At 48.1% G+C, this 23,313-nt stretch overlaps 1 protein-coding gene across 1 annotated transcript; it reads left to right on the top strand.

The window, feature by feature from the left end:
• The first annotated feature begins 1,852 nt into the window (after positions 1-1,852).
• ankrd13c (ankyrin repeat domain 13C) lies at positions 1,853-22,247 on the top strand. Its single transcript, XM_084458971.1, has 13 exons — positions 1,853-2,462; positions 4,380-4,421; positions 9,701-9,805; positions 13,699-13,784; positions 14,278-14,323; positions 15,195-15,261; positions 16,182-16,326; positions 16,450-16,581; positions 17,058-17,219; positions 19,619-19,698; positions 20,265-20,363; positions 20,575-20,675; positions 21,212-22,247. Exons 1-13 carry the CDS (start codon positions 2,093-2,095, stop codon positions 21,340-21,342), a joined length of 1,566 nt encoding a protein of 521 aa, XP_084315097.1. The 5' UTR covers positions 1,853-2,092; the 3' UTR covers positions 21,343-22,247.
• The last annotated feature ends 1,066 nt before the right edge of the window (positions 22,248-23,313 follow it).

Below are 23,313 nucleotides of genomic sequence, written 5' to 3'. Positions count from 1 at the left end.
ATTTCACCTTGAAATTACATTCTCTCATGTTGTCTTTACCTCTAGCTATAGCACAACTGTACATACCACTCACTTCCCTTTAGTCCACACAGGGGGCGCTAGAGCGCTGTGCTGGTCAGTCCATGATGGTTCAGTGACCAGTGACCCTATATGCTGTGTTCAAAACATGCATCCCATGAATGCTCAACTTTCAGCCATACATTGCATTGTTTCATATTGAGGGACAGTTGAAATGATTCATTTTTACTGGAATTAATGTCCTTGGGTGGACTTCCTATTTCCACTCGGTGTTTTTTTTTTGTTGACTTCTTCTTTTTTTTTTTTTTACTTCCGTATGACATAAGATGAAGTCCCTGCCAAGTGTGATACCAATCTTTACATTGAAAGGACATTAGACTTTCGATTATCCAGGATCGAACTAATCTAATCAAATTGAGTCGATAATATCCTGGACTCACACGATTCAATGATTATGAAAAGTATGTTTGAGGCTGTGATTACTAAATATTAATCGGTGTCCAGTAACAATACATATTCAGAATCAGAATCATATTTATTTGGGCCAGGCAGGTTTTCATATACAAGGAATTTGGACTGTTGGTGCATAAAAATAGACAATAAATAAACAAGGTGCAAGGACAAGACAGAACAGTGCAAAATAAGATGAAAATACAATATGGTTATATACAATACAATCAAGAGTAATGTACAAAATAATGATGCAGTGTTACTGGGGGTCAACAACAAGCCTCGTTGATGAGGAGGGTCTCAGTCGGAAATAAACAGAATGAAACAATTACAGCCTACATTCTACAATACAAGCCATGAATTTTAATTGAATTTGCAATGCAAAAATGCAAAATCACACTGATGTGCCTCAATGCACTTTACAACCAAATTAAAAACAACACAGGAATGAACAGACAAGAACATGGACAGACGGACACATGTGAAAACGCATGGACAGAAAACGACAGGCGTCAGGAAATAGAACAATATAAACAATAATTAGTGCAATATAATATATAAATAGAACACTATAAACATTGAATAGTGCAACAACAGCTTGAGCAATCATTGAGGTAGTTATTGAAGCTCCCCCTGCTACAAGATCATAAAAATCAATTTGAATACAGCTATACAAATATACTTTGCCTGTTTCAACCAAACACATTTTCTTTGCCAAATGTAAACAAGTCACACCAGTCTGACAGGTCTGACAGGCTACCCTACCCAGATAGCAAGCGGATGTGTAATGATTCTGTGCCATATATGGGCCGGAACTAAGCCACAAGGGCCAGATCTGGCCTGTATATGGCTCCAGCAGGGGGCCCCAGACATCCCTTTCCCTAGCAGCATCAACCAGCTCTGCCTGGGGAATCTTTAGCCGCTCACAGGCCAGTGCGGAGATGTAGTCCCACCACCTGGTCCTGGGTCTACCCCATGGCCTCCTCCCAGCTAGTCCTGGGTCTACCCCACGGCCTCCTCCCAGCCGGACACGCCTAGAACACCTCCCTAGGGAGGCGCCCAGGAGGCGCCCTCACTAGATGCCCGAACCCCCCATAGCTTATATAATGGTATATATTATAATATCACAATATCGCTAACCCTTCTCAGCTGCCCATACTTACTTGCAACGCTTGCGTAAAACACAACAAGGTGTCCAACGCACCACCGTTTCCCTTTAAATAAACGTTTTGCTCCCTTTTGTGTGGCTGAACTGTGGGCTGAACGCGCCCTCAGGTTTGAACTCCAGATACAAAGTAGCCTTTGCCTATTCTCGCGATACTAATGGCGGGAGATGGTGGTTCTGTCTTCCGTACTAGTCAGGAGCCGCTCATGTGCAGGGACAGAGTCGGTAAGGACAGATAAGAGGACCGTTTCATACTTAACTAAGGCTACTTAGGAACAGAGAGTGGGAGCTACGGGTTGCCTTGACGCGCGTTGTTATTGTCATATGGTTGCTGGAGTGTTTTTGTTTTCATGTTGTGCACTTTGCAGTTTTTGAGTGATCTACTGGGGTTATTGCGATTTACATCCATTCACCCAGAGGGTCATCCACGGTACCTTCTGATCCACGGTCAGTCTGAAGATGACGGGAGAGAAGATCCGCTCCCTTCGCAAGGACCAGAAACCCAGCAAAGAGGAGGATTTACTGGAACCGGACGAGGAGGCTGCGACTGGGACCTTCACTTCCACCAAGACTAAAGGAAAACCAAGTAAAATCTTCAATCATAAGTTAATCCGATCCCCATCAACTCAGCAGCATCAGAACCAGCAATCGCAGATCAATGCGAATATTAATTCATTATCAACAGCGGATGTTATCGACGATAACAACAAAAACCCAATCCTCCGAAATGGGGATGACTTTCCAGTCCATGAATGTGTGTTCAAAGGAGATGTCCGCCGGTTGTCCTCTCTCATCCGAACTCAGAATATCGCCCAGAAAGATATTCATGGTAGGTTTTCATGTTATTGTTTTATTTGTTGTTATTTGTTGTTTTGTTTTCACAGCTAACCCCGGACCAAGACCTTGGGCTAACCAGTAGGGTCTGGCCAAGACCTGTCCTGGCTCTGTATCAACCAGCAGGGTCTGTCCTAGACCTGTCCTGGCTCTGTATCAACCAGCAGGGTCTGGCCTAGACCTGTCCTGGCTCTGTATCAACCAGCAGGGTCTGGCCTAGACCTGTCCTGGCTCTGTATCAACCAGCAGGGTCTGGCCGAGACCTGTCCTGGCTCTGTCATTTTGCATAAACTCCTTCCTGTAACGAACCACTGTTAAACAGTGAAGATCAGTCACTCTACGTCCAAACAGAGACATAACAACGCCCAAGGGTGTCACCTCAATTAGCCTACATCATAAACATAGGCCTACTTTCCTAGTAAGGTAGGGAGTAACATAACAGCGTCTCGATACAGGTCTAACAACCTTTGCCTACTAGAATGGAGGCATCCTGGTGACTTCTGACATGGCTTAAGCATTTTCATTTAAAATGTTAGTCCAATTTGACTTATACATTTGTAGTAGGTCTACATTTGTCTAGAGCAAGTTAACAGACTGTACAACCCAGTCATCGTCAGTAAAGTTGAAGTAAAGCATTTTTGAATTGGTCTTCTGAAATGCTAACAAGTGACAACTGGGTGGGCCCGACACATTCCTTTCCTACCTCACTTGACAAGATGCTCAGAGGTTAGGCCTATTCCAAAATAAGAACATGACCTGGCTTTGACTGATGTCACATTCAGATTGTGTACACTGTAAGTATAGTCCAGTCTACTGTATGGCTCTTAGTCAGGGTGTGTGAATGGTGAGTGCAGAACTGTGCTCGTTCCAGCAGACCTATTTTTGATAGATCCTGTCATGTGTTTTGTACTCCAGTTTGGTGCCTCGCTCTTGATGATATTTTGGAATCTGAGTCTGTGTTTTTATTATTTTGACCAACCGTCGTCAGTGTTTACTCGTGGCAGGTTCACCTTTAGTGAATGCGGGCTGAAACTACATTGATGGCAGGTGGCACCTGAATTCTAGTTCTACTTCTGTTGTAAGGAGCTTGCTCACCGGTTGGATCAGGGCTCTGGTGGATCCTTGGGCCTGTGTTGTCAGTGCAGCTTGTCACAGTCAAGTCCACAGGGATTCCTAGCCCATCCAGGCCTGTGTTTCTGCCCACATCAAGGCTTCTACAGGAAGGCCTTTTATGCGTTGGAAGCCTGCCCATCTCGTCTGAGCAGAGATGCTAGGCTTGGCTGGCGTTGTAGCTTTTTCTCAGGGAATCTTCTTCTGTTTACAGGCATTATGGGTGTGTAGCAGAGATTTAAGACCTGCACAATGCGTCTAATGAGGTCTGGAATAATAATGGAATGAACTGACACAACACTACAATGTTTAAATGCAATATTCATTCCCGATTTATTTCAGGGTTGAAATAATCAGCAGCAGTCTCCCTTCCTGACACTGATATCGACAACAATCTCGGAAAAATACACATTTTTTGGGGTGCGCTTGCAAAGCATGCCCTGGTGGGAGGGTTCGAGGTACCAGAAGGGTTCTTGAGCTGTGGCGTTTTATATATTAAAAACATATAAACTACAGTACGCCTATTCTTGCTACTGATGTGTTTTTTTAACACTTCAACAAAGGCCAATCATTTGAGTGAGTGAGTGAGTGAGTGAGTGAGTGAGTGAGTGAGTGAGTAAGTGAGTGAGTGAGTAAGTGAGTGAGTGAGTGAGTGAGTGTGAGAGAGAGAGTGTGAGAGAGAGAGTGTGAGAGAGAGAGTGTGAGAGAGAGAGTGAGAGAGAGAGAGAGTGAGTGAGTGAGTGAGTGAGTGACACTAAAGATGTTCAGTCTCTAATATTTTGTCTGTTTTTGTCGTCCTCAGGAAACACGCCTCTGCATCTAGCTGTCATGATGGGCCACAAAGGTGTGTATGATGGGACCTTGTGAGGGTGTGTGTGTGTGTATGATGGGACCTTGTGAGGGTGTGTGTGTGTGTGTATGATGGGACCTTGTGTGGGTGTGTGTGTCTGTGTATGATGGGACCTTGTGAGAGTGTGTCTGTGTGTATGATGGGACCTTGTGTGTGTGTGTGTGTGTATGATGGGACCTTGTGAGGGTGTGTGTGTGTGTGTATGATGGGACCTTGTGAGTGTGTGTGTGTTTATGATGGGACCTTGTGAGGGTGTGTGTGTCTGTATGATGGGACCTTGTGAGGGTGTGTGTGTGTGTATGATGGGACCTTGTGAGGGTGTGTGTGTGTGTGTATGATGGGACCTTGTGTGGGTGTGTGTCTGTGTGTATGATGGGACCTTGTGAGGGTGTGTGTGTGTATGATGGGACCTTGTGAGGGTGTGTGTGTGTGTGTGTGTGATGGGACCTTGTGAGGGTGTGTGTGTGTGTATGATGGGACCATGTGTGGGTGTGTGTGTGTGTATGATGGGACCTTGTGTGGGTGTGTGTCTTTGTGTGTATGATGGGACCTTGTGTGGGTGTGTGTGTGTATGATGGGACCTTGTGTGGGTGTGTGTGTCTGTGTCTAATGCATTTCATGTCGAAGATTAAGTGACACAGATGTTTACCACATATTGCATCACAGAACAGTAACAGCTGGTAAATTGCATTTATAGAGGCTACACTCACAGATGTATAAATATCTGATGAGTAGTTTAAACCTGGGAATAGATTCGCCTTTCAACTGCAACCTCTATTCCATCGTTGACTGTCTTGATAGTATTTGTGCACAGAACAGAGGTTTATCATCGTCTGCCATTCAATTGGACACTATTACCCCACTGAGACAGATTGAAGTTGGCAGTGCTAATTACCTGAAGATAGAGTTGTTTTTCTCTACTCTACTAATGTACATTCAGTATGATTGTAACAGTCTTCCTGGCTAATCAGATATGCCAGCACTGACGAGCTCTCTGTCCTTCATAGCCTACATATTGAAGGTCATGGAATTATGTAGGCTAGTTTTACGGCAACAGAATAACATGGGTTTTAGTTGCAGTACAAGGTTTTGGGTCATGACTGCTCTCAAGGCTTGAGGGACCCTTTCTCTTGTGTATCAAGCTGAGAGTGAAAGCATCTGTGTGAAATATTCATGCCCTTGGTGAGTGGATGCCTACATTTATTTCACTAGGAGACCCCAGAATATGCTAATAAAAGATTCATGTCTTTTTTTGAAGTGGAGCTTTCATTGGATGATTTGGGCGTAGCAAGGTCTATGCTATTCTTTGACATTCGTTTACCGTAGGAATAGCCAGTTGCACTGTTTATGGATTGGAAATACGGAAACAGGAAACGACAAAAATCCAATTGCCATTGCGTTAGTACATCAATCACTGCTTATCTGCTCTGCTTATCTGAGTAGGGCTCAGGAGCACATGTGATCCTAACGAGTGAGCCTAGCTAGTGTCCTAACGAGTGAGCCCAGCTAGTGTACTAACGAGTGAGCCCAGCTAGTGTCCTAACGAGTGAGCCCAGCTAGTGTCCTAACGAGTGAGCCCAGCTAGTGCCCTAACGAGTGAGCCCAGCTAGTGTCCTAACGAGTGAGCCCAGCTAGTGTCCTAACGAGTGAGCACAGCTAGTGTACTAACGAGTGAGCCCAGCTAGTGTCCTAACGAGTGAGCCCAGCTAGTGTCCTAACGAGTGTGCCTAGCTAGTGTCCTAACGAGTGAGCCTAGCTAGTGTCCTAACGAGTGAGCCTAGCTAGTGTCCTAACGAGTGAGCCCAGCTAGTGTCCTAACGAGTGTGCCTAGCTAGTGTCCTAACGAGTGAGCCCAGCTAGTGTCCTAACGAGTGAGCCCAGCTAGTGTACTAACGAGTGAGCCCAGCTAGTGTCCTAACGAGTGAGCTCAGCTAGTGTCCTAACGAGTGAGCCCAGCTAGTGCCCTAACGAGTGAGCCCAGCTAGTGTACTACGAGTGAGCCTAGCTAGTGTCCTAACAAGTGAGCCTAGCTAGTGTACTACGAGTGAGCCTAGCTAGTGCCACTGCCACATCCGCCAGGGAAGTCTTGGCCAGACAGGCAAGAAGCATGAGGTCATAGTGTGGGTGTGGCTGTCCTCTTGGGATCTCTGTTTGGAAGGAGACGCTTTGTGTGTGTGTGTGTGTGTGTGTGTGTGTGTGTGTGTGTGTGTGTCTCTGTCTGTGTAAACAGTGTGCTACCAGTCTACATTGAGATATAGAAGAAGGAAACTGTTTTTTTGCTTCCCTCTGGAATATGTAGGGGTGGGTCGTATGCCCACCTCCCTTGTTCTCTGTAAAGCGCATTGTGTTGCCCCTGGGTATGAAATGCGCTATACAAATAAAGCTTTGATTGGTTGATTGATTGAGGGGGTGTTTGTGATAGAGCTGGATATTGACTGACTCTGACCCTTATTCAGGTGAGGCCTTCTGAATTCTAATGGCTAGTAAGTAATGAGGACACTCCCTCCTCTCAGGAATCACAGTCAGACCGAGAAGTCACTACTAATTGTAACGCTGTCAGGCTGAAGGACAGAAGACAAAGAGGCTGTTTCATGTCTCTGTCTGTTCGGTGGTTCTGCCAGCTTGGCAGGTAGCCGGGAACCAGACTGATCTGCTGGTTTATTCACTAGAGCAGTTTGAACTGGATGTGTTCCTCATCCTTCTGTGTGGTTGGTGGTACCTGCCTACCCAGAAAGGTGAGACTGTGTCGGACCAGTTGGCCAAGTAATGCTTGAGCAGAGAGAGTGAAATCTGGCACACAAGTCGGGGTTCAAAACAGCTGTAGACACTTTCCTGTGAGGAGGGAAAGGAAATGTAATAAAGAGTGCTCGTCGGAGTACAGGTGCTCATCCAGGCCCTGGTCATCTCCTGCCTGGACTACTGCAACTCCCTCCTCACTGGGGCGCCGGCATCAGCCATGAAACCCCTGGAACTTGTCCAGAAAGCTATAGCTGCTCATAGACCAGACAACCAATTGGGACTGTATTATATTCAACAGCTGCTGAGTGCATAGTGTGTTTGATTGTGTTAGCCTGAGAGACTCTGGCTAATAAGCAAAAAACGATTTCAGGCAATATTTCGATTTGATTCAAATGTGCACTTAATGTCCTTTTGTTTAGTAATTTGGAGATCGGGGAGATTATTGATTCCAGAATGAACTTTCTCTGGCCGTTCAGCGTGATAATAATCCAGTCAGCGGAAACAACCCTTAGCATATCGTATTCAGTGTTTCAGCTGAAAGCCTGGTGTTATTATTACACAATCAGGGGAGAGGCTGCAAGTACAGCAGAGCAGGAGGGCAGGCGTCTGTCGGAGGGGAGGTGAGGGGGGGGAGGGGAGATGAGTGCTTGTGCACTTATCCATCCAGCACAGGTCAACTCCTCTACATTACTCTCTCTTTAGCAGCAGCTGAGGCCCAGCCAGTAGGCGACCACAGACCACTAAGGTAGCCATCTTGCTAATGCTACTTTAGCATTGCCCTTGTCGTTTTACCAGGCTTTAAATGCACTAATTGCCACGGTCAATAAACGACAACTCTATTATTGTGCTTCTTTGTATGAAATAGTATATTACTAGAGCTATATTTTCAACTTTCTCTTAAAGTGGGCATGCAGCCTCTCAAAGTGAAATGGTGGAGGGGTGTGTATTAGTGAAATGGTGGAGGGGTGTGTATTAGTGAAATGGTGGAGGGGTGTGTATTAGTGAAATGGTGGAGGGGTGTGTATTAGTGAAATGGTGGAGGGGTGTGTATTAGTGCCACTGTGTTTTCGACGCCCACACTAAGCACTGTTTTGGTAGAGAAGGCAGTGGTGGGCGTGCACCTTCGTTTCCATAACAACATACAGAGCCAGTTATTTTTATCCTACACAAAGCGCTGCTCTGCCCAAAAAAACAGGGTGTCGGGCGCAAGGGCGGGATTGGTCCGGAGAGCGCTTAGTGTGACCAGAACTTGGTTTATATAGGTCTGCTCCAATTGCTGACTGTACTGTATTATAATATGGAGGAGAGAGATGGAAAAAAACGCAGACCATTCACTTCCCATTCAGAAGTTCCAATGGACATCTACTCCTCGACTTTCACACCTTCAATTCCTAGTGCAGGGATCAGAAGAGTGGGGTGACAGATCATTGGTTGACTGTACTAAGTGGGAGTTGACCGGTGACAGATCATTGGTTGACTGTACTAAGTGGGAGTTGACTGGTGACAGATCATTGGTTGACTGGACTAAGTGGGAGTTGACCGTTGACAGATCATTGGTTGACTGTACTGAGTGGGAGTTGACTGCATTTACTACATCCCAACTAATCATTTGGCTTCACAAGGCTGTGATTATACTCAGGAGATCTCCAAACGTACTATAAGATAAGGATTTGATGTTTAATTAAAAGGAGTCGGTGTTCAAAATATATCCATGGGGATGAAACATTCATTAGACTCTTGGAGTGATGAATAAACCATGGGTGGGTATGCAGACCAAAGGGCTGGTGAGGTGTTCTCTGAACACCAGGCTGAGGGTGCTGAGATGCTCCGAGCCACCGGCACCGGGTGTGTGTGCCTGCTAGCTGGTCTACGGCTGACTCTGCTACTCTGCCTCACAGATGCAGGAAAGCAGGATACAAGCTGGGACTTGAATCGGTCGATGCCACTTGGATTGAGTAATTGGGTTGAACCAAGTGCCCATGATAAAGGTTGCATTGTTCAATAGTACGCATGAGGACTAGTCATCCATTATGGCACATAGTCAATCAGGAGTCATAAAAGTTCCGGTTTTAAAATCGCACATTTCTGTCTCTGTGTGTGTGTGAGAGAGAGAGAGAGAGAGAGAGAGAGAGAGATTATATCACAATAATAGGCTGTCCTACTAGTATTTACTTGTATCTTGGGGGGGGGGGGGCTACATGGTCAGCTGTTATCTATCTATAATCAATAGCAGCAGGGAAACGTAGTCTGTTGACTCAGTATCTGAGCTAGTTTCATGCCGCTAGCTGCAGAGAGCTGGACTACAGCAATAATTAGTTGTTAAAGGTTTTTGGGGAGTCAGCAATTTGATGCTGCTTCCATAGTGTTTCCATCCCAGTTAACGCACACTGGCCCACACAGCGAACATCTGATTAACCACTGACTAATGTCCAATTAGCAGAGAAGTCATAGTCATTGTTATCCCACTGGCTTTGTCCCTCTCTGTAATGCCCAGTAAGGGAATCACTGTGTTCTCTGACTTTCTTTCTCCACAGAGTGCGCCCACCTGCTGCTGGCCCACAATGCACCTGTGAAGGTGAAGAACGCTCAGGGATGGAGTCCCCTGGCCGAGGCCATCAGCTACGGAGACAGACAGATGAGTAAGAGACCGCTGCTACACACTACATGACATGTTCTCTACTCTGAGACCAGGGGCCATGCAGCCCTGACCAAGGCTTCCCTCTGTCTGGCATGGTACTGTAGATCATACAGTCCCGGCCTCCCTCTGCTCTGGAAGACCTGGATGTTATTGGGGTGTGTGAGGTGGTGTGAGGTGGTGTGAGGGGGTGTGAGGTGATGTGAGGTGAGGTGATGTGAGGTGAGGGGATGTGAGGTGAGGTGAGGTGATGTGAGGTGAGGGGATGTGAGGTGAGGTGGTGTGAGGTGGTGTGATGTGATGTGGTGTGAGGTGATGTGAGGTGATGTGAGGTGAGGTGATGTGAGGGGATGTGAGGTGATGTGAGGGGATGTGAGGTGAGGTGATGTGAGGTGGTGTGAGGTGGTGTGAGGTGGTGTGAGGGGGTGTGAGGTGAGGTGAGGTGAGGTGAGGTGAGGTGGTGTGATGTGAGGTGGTGTGAGGTGAGGTGGGGTGATGTGAGGTGATGTGAGGGGATGTGAGGTGAGGTGATGTGAGGTGATGTGAGGTGAGGTGATGTGAGGTGAGGTGATGTGAGGGGATGTGAGGTGATGTGAGGGGATGTGAGGTGAGGTGATGTGAGGTGGTGTGAGGTGGTGTGAGGTGGTGTGAGGGGGTGTGAGGTGGTGTGAGGTGAGGTGAGGTGAGGTGAGGTGGTGTGATGTGAGGTGGTGTGAGGTGAGGTGGGGTGATGTGAGGTGATGTGAGGGGATGTGAGGTGAGGTGATGTGAGGGGATGTGAGGTGGTGTGAGGTGAGGTGAGGGGATGTGAGGTGAGGTGATGTGAGGGGATGTGAGGTGATGTGAGGGGATGTGAGGTGAGGTGATGTGAGGTGGTGTGAGGTGGTGTGAGGTGGTGTGAGGGGGTGTGAGGTGGTGTGAGGTGAGGTGAGGTGAGGTGAGGTGAGGTGAGGTGGTGTGATGTGAGGTGGTGTGAGGTGAGGTGGGGTGATGTGAGGTGATGTGAGGGGATGTGAGGTGGTGTGAGGTGAGGTGAGGTGAGGTGAGGTGAGGTGAGGTGAGGTGAGGTGAGGTGAGGTGAGGTGGTGTGAGGTGATGTGAGGTGATGTGAGGTGAGGTGGTGTGAGGTGATGTGAGGTGAGGTGAGGTGAGGTGGTGTGAGGTGATGTGAGGTGGTGTGAGGTGATGTGAGGTGAGGTGAGGTGATGTGATGTGATGACTGGCTCCCCCTGTATTGATGTCATTGGGGTGTGTGAGGGGCCAGATGTTTCATTGGCCTCGCTTTTCTACGCCCACTCTGGGTCCAGACGGTACAGCAGGGGGAGGAGGAGTGGGTCTCCCCAGAGCTTCTCCTGCTCTGTGATTGGCTGTAGACAGTGCAGTGTAGTCCAGTACCCTGTGGTGACCCCCTCCCCCCCTGTGGGAAATGTGACTGCTGGAGATTAGGCACACAGTGGTCAACATCTATCTCTGATGTGCTTACATTTTGAGTCGTGGTAACTTTCGTGAAGTTTTAGTGGTAGATTTCCAAACAACTTTTGTCAATTCTAGATGGACAAGTGATTCCCGTGTTTGTCGATCCTCTGATTCCTCCTGCTGTAAACTGTATTAGCTGATGGTAAATTCATACATTGTCGTTGTCGTCTGCAGGCTGTCACTGTTCTTGTATTTTTCTCTGTTACTGAATTACTGTATGTTGTTTGGAAGCAGAAACATCTGTAACAGAGACCTGGTCGTTCTTCCCTGTCTAAATAAAGGCCTCTATCTCTGTCTATTCTTGGCTTTCCTGGCTGGGAGCCGCCCACCTCTTGATTTGGGTAATTTCAGGGTATGGATCATCACCCACTGATGCTATCACACCTCCGCTCTCCGTCAAATGATTCATCTTCATTGCTTGGGAGTTGATTCGGAACGAAGCAGCTGATTTTCCACAGTGAAACAGCTTTGTCTTCATGGTTTTAGCTAGCTGCTGTTCTGGCCGTGGCAGGAGCGCGTCTGTGAGGGATCTGGTGTCTGTTTGTCTTGTTCAGCAGAGTAAACATTAAGTAACGAACACGGTAAACCAACCGAACCTGCTCGGTGTTTGTGAAGCCTGCCCATGCCCAGGCTCGGCGCTCCTCAGGGGGTCTGGGAGAGGAGGTGGGCACACTGCCCGGGAGAGCCGTGTTGGCATGGAAACGCCCCGGCGAATAAGGCCTCTCAAAAGTCGTTGGCATCATAGCTATTCAAGAAGTCACAAAGTAGTATTTGTGAAGATCAGCAGCGTTAGCAGATAAGACCTCGGCTAACTGTCCGTTTGTGATGAGCTTCCGTTTGTTTTCAATCTGAGGATGACGGCTTCATACATCATGTACTTTACAGTGTCTCAGTTTATACCTGTATCTTTCATCATCGTGGTGCCAGTTGACAGTTCCTCATCATTCACAAGGTCCAGCTTTAGCCTTCACCGAAAATGGATACCAGGTATCCTGTTGCATTCTCGGCCATATCCGTTCAGTGGTTTGGGATATTCAATTACGCAAATGCTAGGCCTGGGTCTGCTTTGTGAGACTAATAATAGGAGGGAAACGATTGTTTTTCTGTTGTTTTTACATGAAAGCCTTGACTTAATGAGTGACATTTAGATGAGGTGTGTGAAGAGTGAAGGCCACCGGCTGGCTAATCACCTGTTTTTCTCCATCCATATTCACGCTGTGCTTTGATGAGACTCTTGCAGGGAAATTCTCAAAGGCCAGCAAAGATGTAAATTAGACCAGGCCTGACTGTTAGCCTGACTAGGCCTTGCTGTTAGCCTGAGTAGGCCTGGCTGTTAGCCTGACTAGGCCTGGCTGTTAGCCTGAGTAGGCCTGGCTGTTAGCCTGACTAGGCCTGGCTGTTAGCCTGACTAGGCCTGGCTGTTAGCCTGAGTAGGCCTGGCTGTTAGCCTGAGTAGGCCTGGTCTAGTCTGGAGTCAAGCGCCACAAAACGTGGTCAGAGGGGCGGAGCCAGCACATCTCTAGGTTGTCTCTATATCTGGCGCCTTCCCAGACCCCTCGGCGACTTAATTAGTCAAAAGCGACTCGCGACAAATCTAGCGAGTTTTTCTGGTCATTTGGGGGAATGACTGTGTCGACAAAGCTCTGCAAAAGCATCTAGCCGAGCATTTCCCGTTCCACGGCTCACGCTACGAGCTCATGAGAGCAGAGGACAGCCAGGGACACAAATGAGAGCCGCAAAATGCATTCATGGGCAGAGGTCTGTGCTCTCTGAGCGCCAGTTCTAGTTGGCTACTGTACTTACCCACTTATTGTCGTCACAGAACAGTATTTCAGATCCTTCAATCCCTTGACTCCCCCAAAACAGTGCCAGTAGCCAAAGTGAGCAATTACTGAGCCACTTTGTTGATTATCTCCCTTTCATACCCAGAGGCAACACAATGCGCTTTACAGAGAACAAGGGAGGTGGGCATACGACCCACTCTCTACATATTCCAGAGGGAAGCAAAAAAGCAGTATCACCCGGGGGCCAGATAAGTGAGCTGTAAAAATTCTGAACGAGGCGATCGAGCAAGCTCCTGGAGTATGTTTGTCTACCGGCTAAGAACATTTATAAAGCAATAAATTACATTAAATTACATTTTCAGAGTAAGAGAGGCTAAAAACATCATAGGAGAGACATGGCAAACACTGGTGTGTGTCTGTGTGTGCATAAATGTGCCTGGGCCCAGATAGAGGCAGGGGTAGGGAGGGGGTAGGAAAAGGATACGGACCCGGGTTAGGGTGCATAGTAGGGTGGGACCACATTGGGTTTGCATGAGCGTTAACACTCCTCACTGTCCATGTTGGTTCTCCAGTGCCGACCACTTCCTGCCGGTCAGCTGATTCAACGTTCCCCCCTCCCTCCTGTTCTCTCCCTCAGTCACGCCGCTGCTCAGGAAGCTCAAGCAGCAGTCCAGAGAGAGCGTGGAGGACAAAAGACCTCGTCTGCTGAACGCCCTTAAAGAGGTACTTCTCCTCTCTTCTCCTCCCCTCCCCTCCTCTCCCCGGTCTCTGATACCCCCCCCCCCCCCCGAGGAGTATCTGACCCCACCCCCCCCCCCCCCGGTCTCTGATACCACCACCACCCCCCCCCCCCCCCCCCCCCGGGTATCTGATGCCCCCCCCCCCCCCCCCTGGTCTCTGATACCACCCCCACCCCGGGTATCTGATACCACCCCTCCCCCCCCCCCCCCCCCGGCTCTCTGGTAGCATCTGTCTCAGGGACAGGATGCTCTGGTATGACATCATCACCGCAGGCAGGATTTGACCGCCCGGCCGGCCTGTGGTGAACGGACAAACACTACGAGCCTCATCTGGTGCTCAGGTCAGCGTATACAAGCTGGACATTACAGAGCCATCTTGTGTACATGGCTGAGCTACTGTTCATTTGATAGACTTGGCCCCTAACACCTCTATCGGGCTCAGGTTTACGGATGTTTTATTTATCTTTTATTTCCAGCTGGGTGACTTCTACTTGGAGCTTCACTGGGACTTCCAAAGTTGGGGTGAGTTCATTTGAATTTGACTCAGTGATTATTTGAGGTGTGTAGGTGACGCTAACATAGACACGGCTATGCTATGCTATGCTATGCTATGCTATGCTATGCTATGCTATGCTATGCTATGCTATGCTATGCTATGCTATGCTATGCTATGCTATGCTATGCTACGCTACGCTATGCTATGCTATGCTATGCTATGCTATGCTATGCTAGTGTGAGCATGTGCAGCCTGGGCAGAGGGCAGCCCTGAGAGGAAGTGATGGGCGATTTGTTGACAACACTAATCCTCAGAGGGAGTGGCCCCTGGGCTCAGACGGGGCGCCACGCCCCCTGCTGGCCAGGCACCGTCACCACCATCTCCCTGTACCACCAACATATGTGGGTGTTTCATCAGTACATCACTTTGGCTTTCTGTGCGTTGCTAATGCTAATGGCAACCATCTCTTTCTGTCTTTTTTAACTGTATTTTTATTATCTGGACTGGATGATTATGCGATGGGTCATCGCCCTTCCGCTCTAGACCGGCGAAACAACACCGACAGAATGAGCTTACTGTGTTAAATCTTAATTATGGTGTTATTATGGCCGGTATAAATAATGGTTAAGGAAGATGGTTGTGAAGTGGGAGGGTCTTTAACCGTGAGTTGGGAGACGTTGAGAACATGTTGTTGACCGTCAGTCTGTGGGTTTGTTCAAGGGTGGTTCAGGACATAGGGTTAGGGTTAGGGTTCTATAGGTGAACCCTATATTCACCTATAGAACTGTCTGGTATTGCTAATATGGGCTCCTGGTGGTGAACGAGGGGTCTTGAAGCAGCGGCTGCTATTCTTAACTGAGGCCAACGTGGCTCATGTGCCTTTTTCCCATGATGCAGTGCCTTTGCTTTCGCGGATCCTGCCCTCGGACGCGTGCAAGATCTACAAGCAGGGCATCAACATCCGGTAAGCCGTGTGACCCTTCAGTCATCCTCAAGAAGAACGACCTGTTGACCTTCAGGGATCCTGGGGCGGCTTTAGCTCAGGAGGTAGAGCGGCTCGTCTAGTGATCGTAGGGTCGGCGGTTCAAATCCCGGCTCCTCCTGACCACATGGGCATTGGGCAAAACACTGAACCCCAAATTGCTCCCAATGAGCAGGTTAGCACCTTGCATGGCAGCTGCCACCATTGGTGTGTGAATGTGTGTGTGAATGGGTGAATGAGGGGCCGTTGTAAAGCGCTTTGTATAAAAGCTCAGTTAAGTGGCGTGAAATCGCTGCCCGCGCGCCTCCTGCCAGGCAGCGTGGCGTCCGTCAGAGGATCTGTTCCTCCTGCGTCTTCCCTGAGAATCAGGGAGTCTCTCTCTCTATGCGCCGGCTCCCTCATAATTGGCCCCCGGGGATGAGTCGTCACTTTCAATCATCCCGCTGCAGGAAAACACGACTCGCCAGTTTGAGTGTGTGTGGTAGGATCCCTCGTTGAGAGAGGAACAGAGGGGTTGATGTTTGAGTGTGTGTGGTAGAGACAGACTGAGAGACAGACTGAGACAGACTGACAGACTGAGACAGACAGAGACAGACTGACAGACAGACTGACAGACTGAGAGACAGACTGAGAGACAGACTGAGAGACAGACTGAGAAACAGACTGAGGGACAGACTGAGAGACAGACTGAGACAGACTGAGGGAGGGACAGACAGACAGACAGACAGACAGACAGACAGAGAGACCGTATGCGATCGTCAGGCCTGCCCTACCGCTGACCCTCATGACGTGTGAGCGCACCACCGCTGATAAACATGGTCTCTCTGGTCTTTTCTCTCGGTCTCTCTCCGCTCGGGCGGTCTCTCTCCCCCGGGCGTCCCTCCCGTCCCTCGCGTCCCCAGCCTGGACACCACCCTCATAGACTTCACCGATATGAAGTGTCAGCGCGGGGACCTCAGCTTCATCTTCAACGGGGACGCCGTCCCCTCCGAGTCCTTCGTGGTGCTGGACAATGAACAGAGGGTGTACCAGAGAATACACCATGAGGTGAGACACACACACACACACACACACACGCACACACACACACACACACACACACACACACACACACACACAGACACACACACGCACACGGCGGTTTACCCACGCGTGTCCCCTGTGTGTCAGGAGTCCGAGATGGAGACGGAGGAGGAGGTGGACATCCTGATGAGCAGTGACGTCTACTCCGCCACGCTCTCCACCAAGTCCATCACCTTCTCCCGCGCGCAGTCAGGCTGGCTGTTCAGAGAGGACAAGACGGTCAGTCTGTCTGTCTCCCTCTCCTTCTGTCCATCTCTCTCTTCTCCTTCTATGTCTCTCTTTTTCTCCTCTGTCTGTCTCTCTTCTACTTCTGTCTGTCCATCTCTCTTCTCCTCTTTCTGTCTCTCTTCTCCTCTTTCTGTCTCTCTTTTCCTCTCTCTGTCTCTTATGTCATTCTCCCTGTGTCTTTCTCTGTCTCACTGTCTTCCTCTCCCTCTGTCTCGTAAACATGCCTGGGGAGGGCCAATCCTATCAGGGGGGTAGGGGGGCGGGGCCTGGGGAGGGCCAATCCTATCAGGGGGGTAGGGGGGCGGGGCCTGGGGAGGGCCAATCCTATCAGGGGGGTGGGGGGGGTGATGCGGGACTATTGTGTTCTGTCTGCCTTGTCCTTTGAGGTGTCCTGAAGGGGACATTGTTGACTTGACGCAGGGGTTGTTGTTGTTGTTGTTGTTGTTGTGTCATCCGTGGTCCTCCAGGAGCGTGTGGGCAACTTCCTGGCGGACTTCTACACGGTCAACGGCCTGGTCCTGGAGTCACGGAAGCGCCGCGAGCACCTGAGCGAGGAGGACATTCAGAGGAACAAAGCCATCATGGAGAACCTGAGCAAAGGAGGGAACCTCATCGAGCAGAACTTTGAGGTGAGAACCAGCCCGTGAGAACCTCTTCAGACCAGGCTACGATCTTGACCTTTTCCTGGACTGTCAAAACATCTGGTACTTCTGTAAATGGTTATAATCTCTACTAGGGATGCACCGATGCATCGGCCGATGTTGGCCTTGTTGACTGCCATCGGCCGTCACCCACGCCATCGAATGGCCGCCTGTTCATTGGCGTAGCCGTCTAGGCGGTCGTTTCGGGGAGGCGGTCATATGTTCTTGCGAGTCAGACGACCCAAGATGGAGCGAGTGAGGGTGGAAGCAATACTGACGAACAATACTGTTAGAAACGGACAACAGCAGAAGAAAACATGTTGAGAGATGTTTTGAATGTAACATGTCTGCGTGGTTTATTGAGAGATATTTCAGTTGCACTTCTCTCCTCGCCCCCTGCTGAGTTCCTCTAGTGAGAGGCGCCGCCACTTACCGAAAATGAAAAAGAAAGAAAACCACGCCTGTCTAAAGCCCCTCCCTAGTCTAGAGCATGGATTTGAGACACAGCACCCCCCTCTAGTGGCAGAAGCTCAGAATTACACCTCGTTCACAGGACACCTCCACACATGCATAGATATGTACACACACACACTCACTCACACACACACGCACATGCATACACACACTCCCTCCCTCTCTGTGTCCATCCAGCGTGTTCTAGAGGTTTCCGTGGGTGCCGTTGTCCAGTCACAGTGCGTGAAGCCGCCACACAGTGAAGACAATGGAGACGTTTTGTTAATGGAGGCTTTTTGTTATTCTTCTTCCCTGTCCTGACTGACCCCTGTCCCAAACTGGCCTTTGTATTGTCCATTTGTCCTCTGTTGTTCAAAGTATATATTCATGGTGTATGTTTACACATATCTATTTTGTAGATCTATATATATTAGAGATGCACCCATCCACTTTTTTGTCAGTTCCGATCCGATACCAGAATTTGGATATCTGATCCGATCCATCTTTTTTCTTGAATTATTATCTATTATTAAATTAACATACACTTTGCATACTTTGCACACACCATGTTCTTACTGTATTGCTACTGTACTGCATTGAACTGTTTTTATTATCAGGATATCTTGTTGATGAGGAGCCAAAACATAAATTTACTCATCAATTTTACCCAACATATGGCTGTATATAGTGTGCATATATATACTTTTTTTTTTTTATTACATACTTGTGTTGTCCACTCACCACAGCTAAATTGGGCTGTTGCCATATTATAACAAAAAAAAAACAAAGTAACAGTTTTTTGTGGCCTAGTTAGTGCAGATAGTTCTATACCCAGTGGAAAACATGGAGCAGAATTAGGTTACGGGGACAACAACAGTCCGGGGCCGGTCCCTCTCCCTGTGACGTCCCTGTGTTTGCGTTGGCGGTGGTGACAGGGCGTGTGGGGTCACCGGGCGCCGTCTGCACACACAGAGCCCGGCTTTACAGCAGAGCCTCGCCGCTATTGATTAACTGGATGGAGGATAACACCCGCTGGGGGCGGGCGGGGCGGGGGGGGGGGCATACCAGGAGATCATGCCCTGGGGGCTGTGAGAGAGTCAACGCCCGTCAGCCAATAGCAGAGCGGCAGCCCTGCGATCCGTGGATGTGTTGGTCTGATGCTTGGGATTCCATTCTCCTGTGAACCATCAGGACATTCCAGCAGAGCGTCTCAGCTCACAGGTCTGTGCGTCACAGACATGCACAGTGGGGGGGCAGGGGAAAAAATATGGAGGGGAGGGGTGAGCTTATGTGTAACATGCAGCACACTAACATTAATACAGGTGGGGGGGGGGGGGTGCCCTGTTGGCTTTTGAGTTGGTTTTATCTCAGCTGTATTGTAATCTAGTTATTTTCTAGTTCATCTTCTCACCCACTTTTCTCTCGTGTGTGCAGCTCATTGTTAATGACACTCTGTGGCCCTCTAGTGTCTGAAAGAAGGTAGTGCATCCTGCACCTCACTGATATGAGATACAACTTTGCTGTCTGTCTCTCTCTCTCCTCTGTAGCCTGTGAGGAGACAGTCTCTGACCCCCCCTTCACCCAACACTATCTCTCTCAACACTATCTCTCTCAACACTATCTCTCTCAACACTATCTCTCTCAACACTATCTCTCTCAACACTATCTCTCAACACTATCTCTCTCTCAACACTCTCTCTCCTCTGTAGCCTGTGAGGAGACAGTCTCTGACCCCCCCTTCACCCAACACTATCTCTCTCAACACTATCTCTCTCAACACTATCTCTCTCAACACTATCTCTCTCAACACTCTCTCTCTCAACACTATCTATCTCAACGCCATCTCTCTCAACACTATCTCTCTCTCAACACTCTCTCTCTCAACACTATCTCTCTCAACACTATCTCTCTAACACACTCTCTCTCCTCTGTAGCCTGTGAGAAGACAGTCTCTGACCCCGCCTTCACCCAACACCATCTCCTGGGAGGAGTACATCACAGCCGAGAACGGAAAGTATGTATCAACACACAAGTACCTCACCTTCATCTTCAAACCATCTTTCATGCTGCACAGCTGTTCTTGATCCTGTTGATAGACCAATAGATGATTGGGTCATCTCTCTTCATCACCGTATGAGTAGACTGAAGCTCATCCTAGCACACTCTTCACTGTCATCCTAGTACACTCTTCACTGTCATCCTAGCACACTCTTCCCTGTCATCCTAGCACTCTTCCCTGTCATCCTAGCACACTCTTCACTGTCATCCTAGTACACTCTTCCCTGTCATCCTAGTACACTCTTCCCTATCATCCTAGTACACTCTTCCCTGTCATCCTAGTACACTCTTCACTGTCATCCTAGTACACTCTTCACTGTCATCCTAGTACACTCTTCCCTGTCATCCTAGTACACTCTTCCCTGTCATCCTAGTACACTCTTCCCTGTCATCCAAGCACACTCTTCACTGTCATCCTAGTACACTCTTCCCTATCATCCTAGTACACTCCTCCCTGTCTAAATGGTCTCCTACCTCCGTCTCTCCTCCGGTAGTAACCCTCGTTTCCTCTTCCCCCCCAAGAGCCCCTCATTTAGGAAGAGAGCTGGTTTGCAAAGAGAGCAAGAAGAACTTCAAAGCCACCGTAGCCATGAGTCAGGACTTCCCTCTGGGCATAGAATCGTGAGTGTCTCGAGTACTGAGTACACCCAACACACACACACACACACACACACACACAACCCTGGTTTGCTATAAATCCGTTGTTTTCAAAAGGCAGGTTTAATTGAGTAGCAGCAGTGTGATCCAGGTTTAATTGAGTAGCAGCGGTGGTGCAGTTCATTCATGATGTCATTAATGGAATGACGCTAATCACCTTGTTGTTGATCCACAGGTTGTTAAACGTTCTGGAGGTGATCGCACCTTTCAAGCACTTTAATAAACTCAGGGAGTTCGTTCAGATGAAGCTCCCGCCCGGCTTCCCCGTCAAACTAGGTGAGTCACGCTCATCAATCAATCAATCAATCAATCAAAGCTTTATTTGTATAGCACATTTCATACCCAGAGGCAACACAATGCGCTTTACAGAGAACAAGGGAGGTGGGCATACGACCCACCCCTACATATTCCAGAGGGAAGAAAAAATAAATCTGTGTATACATTCTAGTACTAAGGAAGGAATACAGTAACACCACACACACACACACACACACAATAAATACACAAAAGGCAGACTACCTGTGGATTAAAAGATTACATCTTTCCTGCTACATATTGATATTGATTCGAGGGGTCAGGGAAGAAATTTTACAGCTCACTTTTCTGGCCCCTGGGTGATACTGTTTTTTTGCTTCCCTCTGGAATATGTAGAGAGTGGGTCGTATGCCCACCTCCCTTGTTCTCTGTAAAGCGCATTGTGTTGCCTCTGGGTATGAAATGCACTATACAAATAAAGCTTTGATTGATTGATTGATTGATTGATTGATCTTTCCTGCTACATATTGATATTGATTATGATTTCCCCCACACAGACATCCCTGTTTTTCCAACGATCACGGCCACAGTGACTTTTCAAGAGTTCCGCTACGACGAGTTTGAAGAGTCCATCTTCACCATCCCCAACGAGTACAAAGAGGACCCTAGCCGCTTCCCCGACCTTTAACCCCCGCGGCAGCACAGCTGAGAGGGACTAACGAGCTCGCCAACGAAAGGCATCGAAATTAGGGATTGAAGTTATTTATGGATAAGGATTTTTATGTGTAAGGTTTTAAATGGAAGACAACCAATTCAGTTAAAAGGAGAAGTATGTATGTTCTGTTCATAAAGGGATGATGTATAACTGACCTGTAGTAAAGCACTGAATTCATTGTGTGTGTGTGTGTGTGTGTGTGTGTGCGCGTGCGCGTGTGTGCGCGTGTGTGCGCGTGTGTGTGCGCGTGTGTGTGCGCGTGTGTGTGATGTACAGTATCTGGACGAGAGTAAAACAGTGAGTGTTGGTACAGCAGTCCGACCCCAGGACTAAACTAACCTCACTGTTTCCATGTGTTGAGTTGTCCTGAGAAGCAGCAGGAAAGGTACTGAACCTTGGTACTGCGTCTGAAACGCATCCTTGTCGAGGCAATGTTAGACACGCGAAATGTTAGTAATTCCACTTGTACCAGAGAAGTTTGTCTTGTCCTGTTTTACTATCTGCAGAACGTGGCATTACAAGTTATTACTACCCCTCTCAAGCCTTCTTTTAATACTCAACCTTTGTAAACTACGTAACAAGACTACAATTCAGCCCAACAACCTTTCTTTTCCAAGAGAACACGTCAGCTGTAAGGTGTTGAGGGATGAGTGCTATTGAACTATGATGTAAATGCAATTTCACATGTTAACAAAAACAGGCTTTTTCCTGAGCAATGTGTAAATATGTTTTATTGGTTATTATTTTCTTGTTTTATGTTCTTTGGAGTAAGATGTCCTCCTTGTCAGGAAGGCTTATGGAGATCTTTATGTTGAGCGTTGAAGTGCGTTAAGAAGGTTGTGGCAATGGCTATTTTTGTACATAGAATTTTGTGCCGGTAAAAGTCTCCAATTCCTTTCTGTGCTTGTCTGATCACTTCCACAGACCATAATAGTCGTCTCTGTTGACGGACCCACGTAACCACAGCGATCCTCACTGGGAAAGATGTGTAGAAACCTGCTCTGTGAGGTCCAGTATTCAAGGACATAGTACAGGTAGGGCTGGATTAGTACAGGTAGGGCTGGATTAGTACAGGTAGGGCTGGATTAGTACAGGTAGGGCTGGGTTAGTACAGGTAGGGCTGGATTAGTACAGGTAGGGCTGGATTAGTACAGGTAGGGCTGGATTAGTACAGGTAGGGCTGGATTAGTACAGGTAGGGCTGGATTAGTACAGGTAGGGCTGGATTAGTACAGGTAGGGCTGGATTAGTACAGGTAGAGCTGGATTAGTACAGGTAGGGCTGGATTAGTACAGGTAGGGCTGGGTTAGTTGTAGTCAGACAACGTGGGAGTGTCATGCGGCCTAGAACCTAGTCCATTGTGTTTTTGTTTTGTACCAGCGTATCCCAGTCAAGATGGTTGTTTGTTCATGTGTTTATGTTTTGGGCGTACTTTGTTCATTCTCAAAATTCTGGGTACAAACACAGCTGTCTACTTTCAGAGATTAGCACATTAAGTTTCTGTTGGGTGTTTGAATAGCAATATTCATGGTTGAGTAACTGGTTTTCTACCCTCATTGAGTTGTGGAGTATTGGCATTATCCAATCATGAACTTAATCATGCTTTCATGCCTCACTACTGGCTAGTGCAGTCTCAAAGTGTGCTTCCTTAGTGCAGTCTCTGGAAGTGTGCTTCCTTAGTGCAGTCTCTGGAAGTGTGCTTCCTTAGTGCAGTCTGGAAGTGTGCTTCCTTAGTGCAGTCTGGAAGTGTGCTTCCTTAGTGCAGTCTCTGGAAGTGTGCTTCCTTAGTGAAGTCTCTGGAAGTGTGCTTCCTTAGTTATGTTTGGTTGAAGCGCTTGGCTTTAGCTGGCAGCACATGTGCACTAAGTAGTCATGCGTCTACATTGCCAGTTGTACAGCAAGAAAGTGTATAAGCCTGCCGCACTATTTTCATATGGAAAAAATG

Source organism: Borostomias antarcticus (genome assembly GCF_949987555.1).
Source record: "Borostomias antarcticus genome assembly, chromosome: 26".
In the NCBI taxonomy this organism is placed as follows: Eukaryota; Metazoa; Chordata; class Actinopteri; order Stomiiformes; family Stomiidae; genus Borostomias; species Borostomias antarcticus.
Note: the sequence above shows the minus strand (reverse complement) of the source record. Positions and strands in the feature narration are given on the sequence as shown.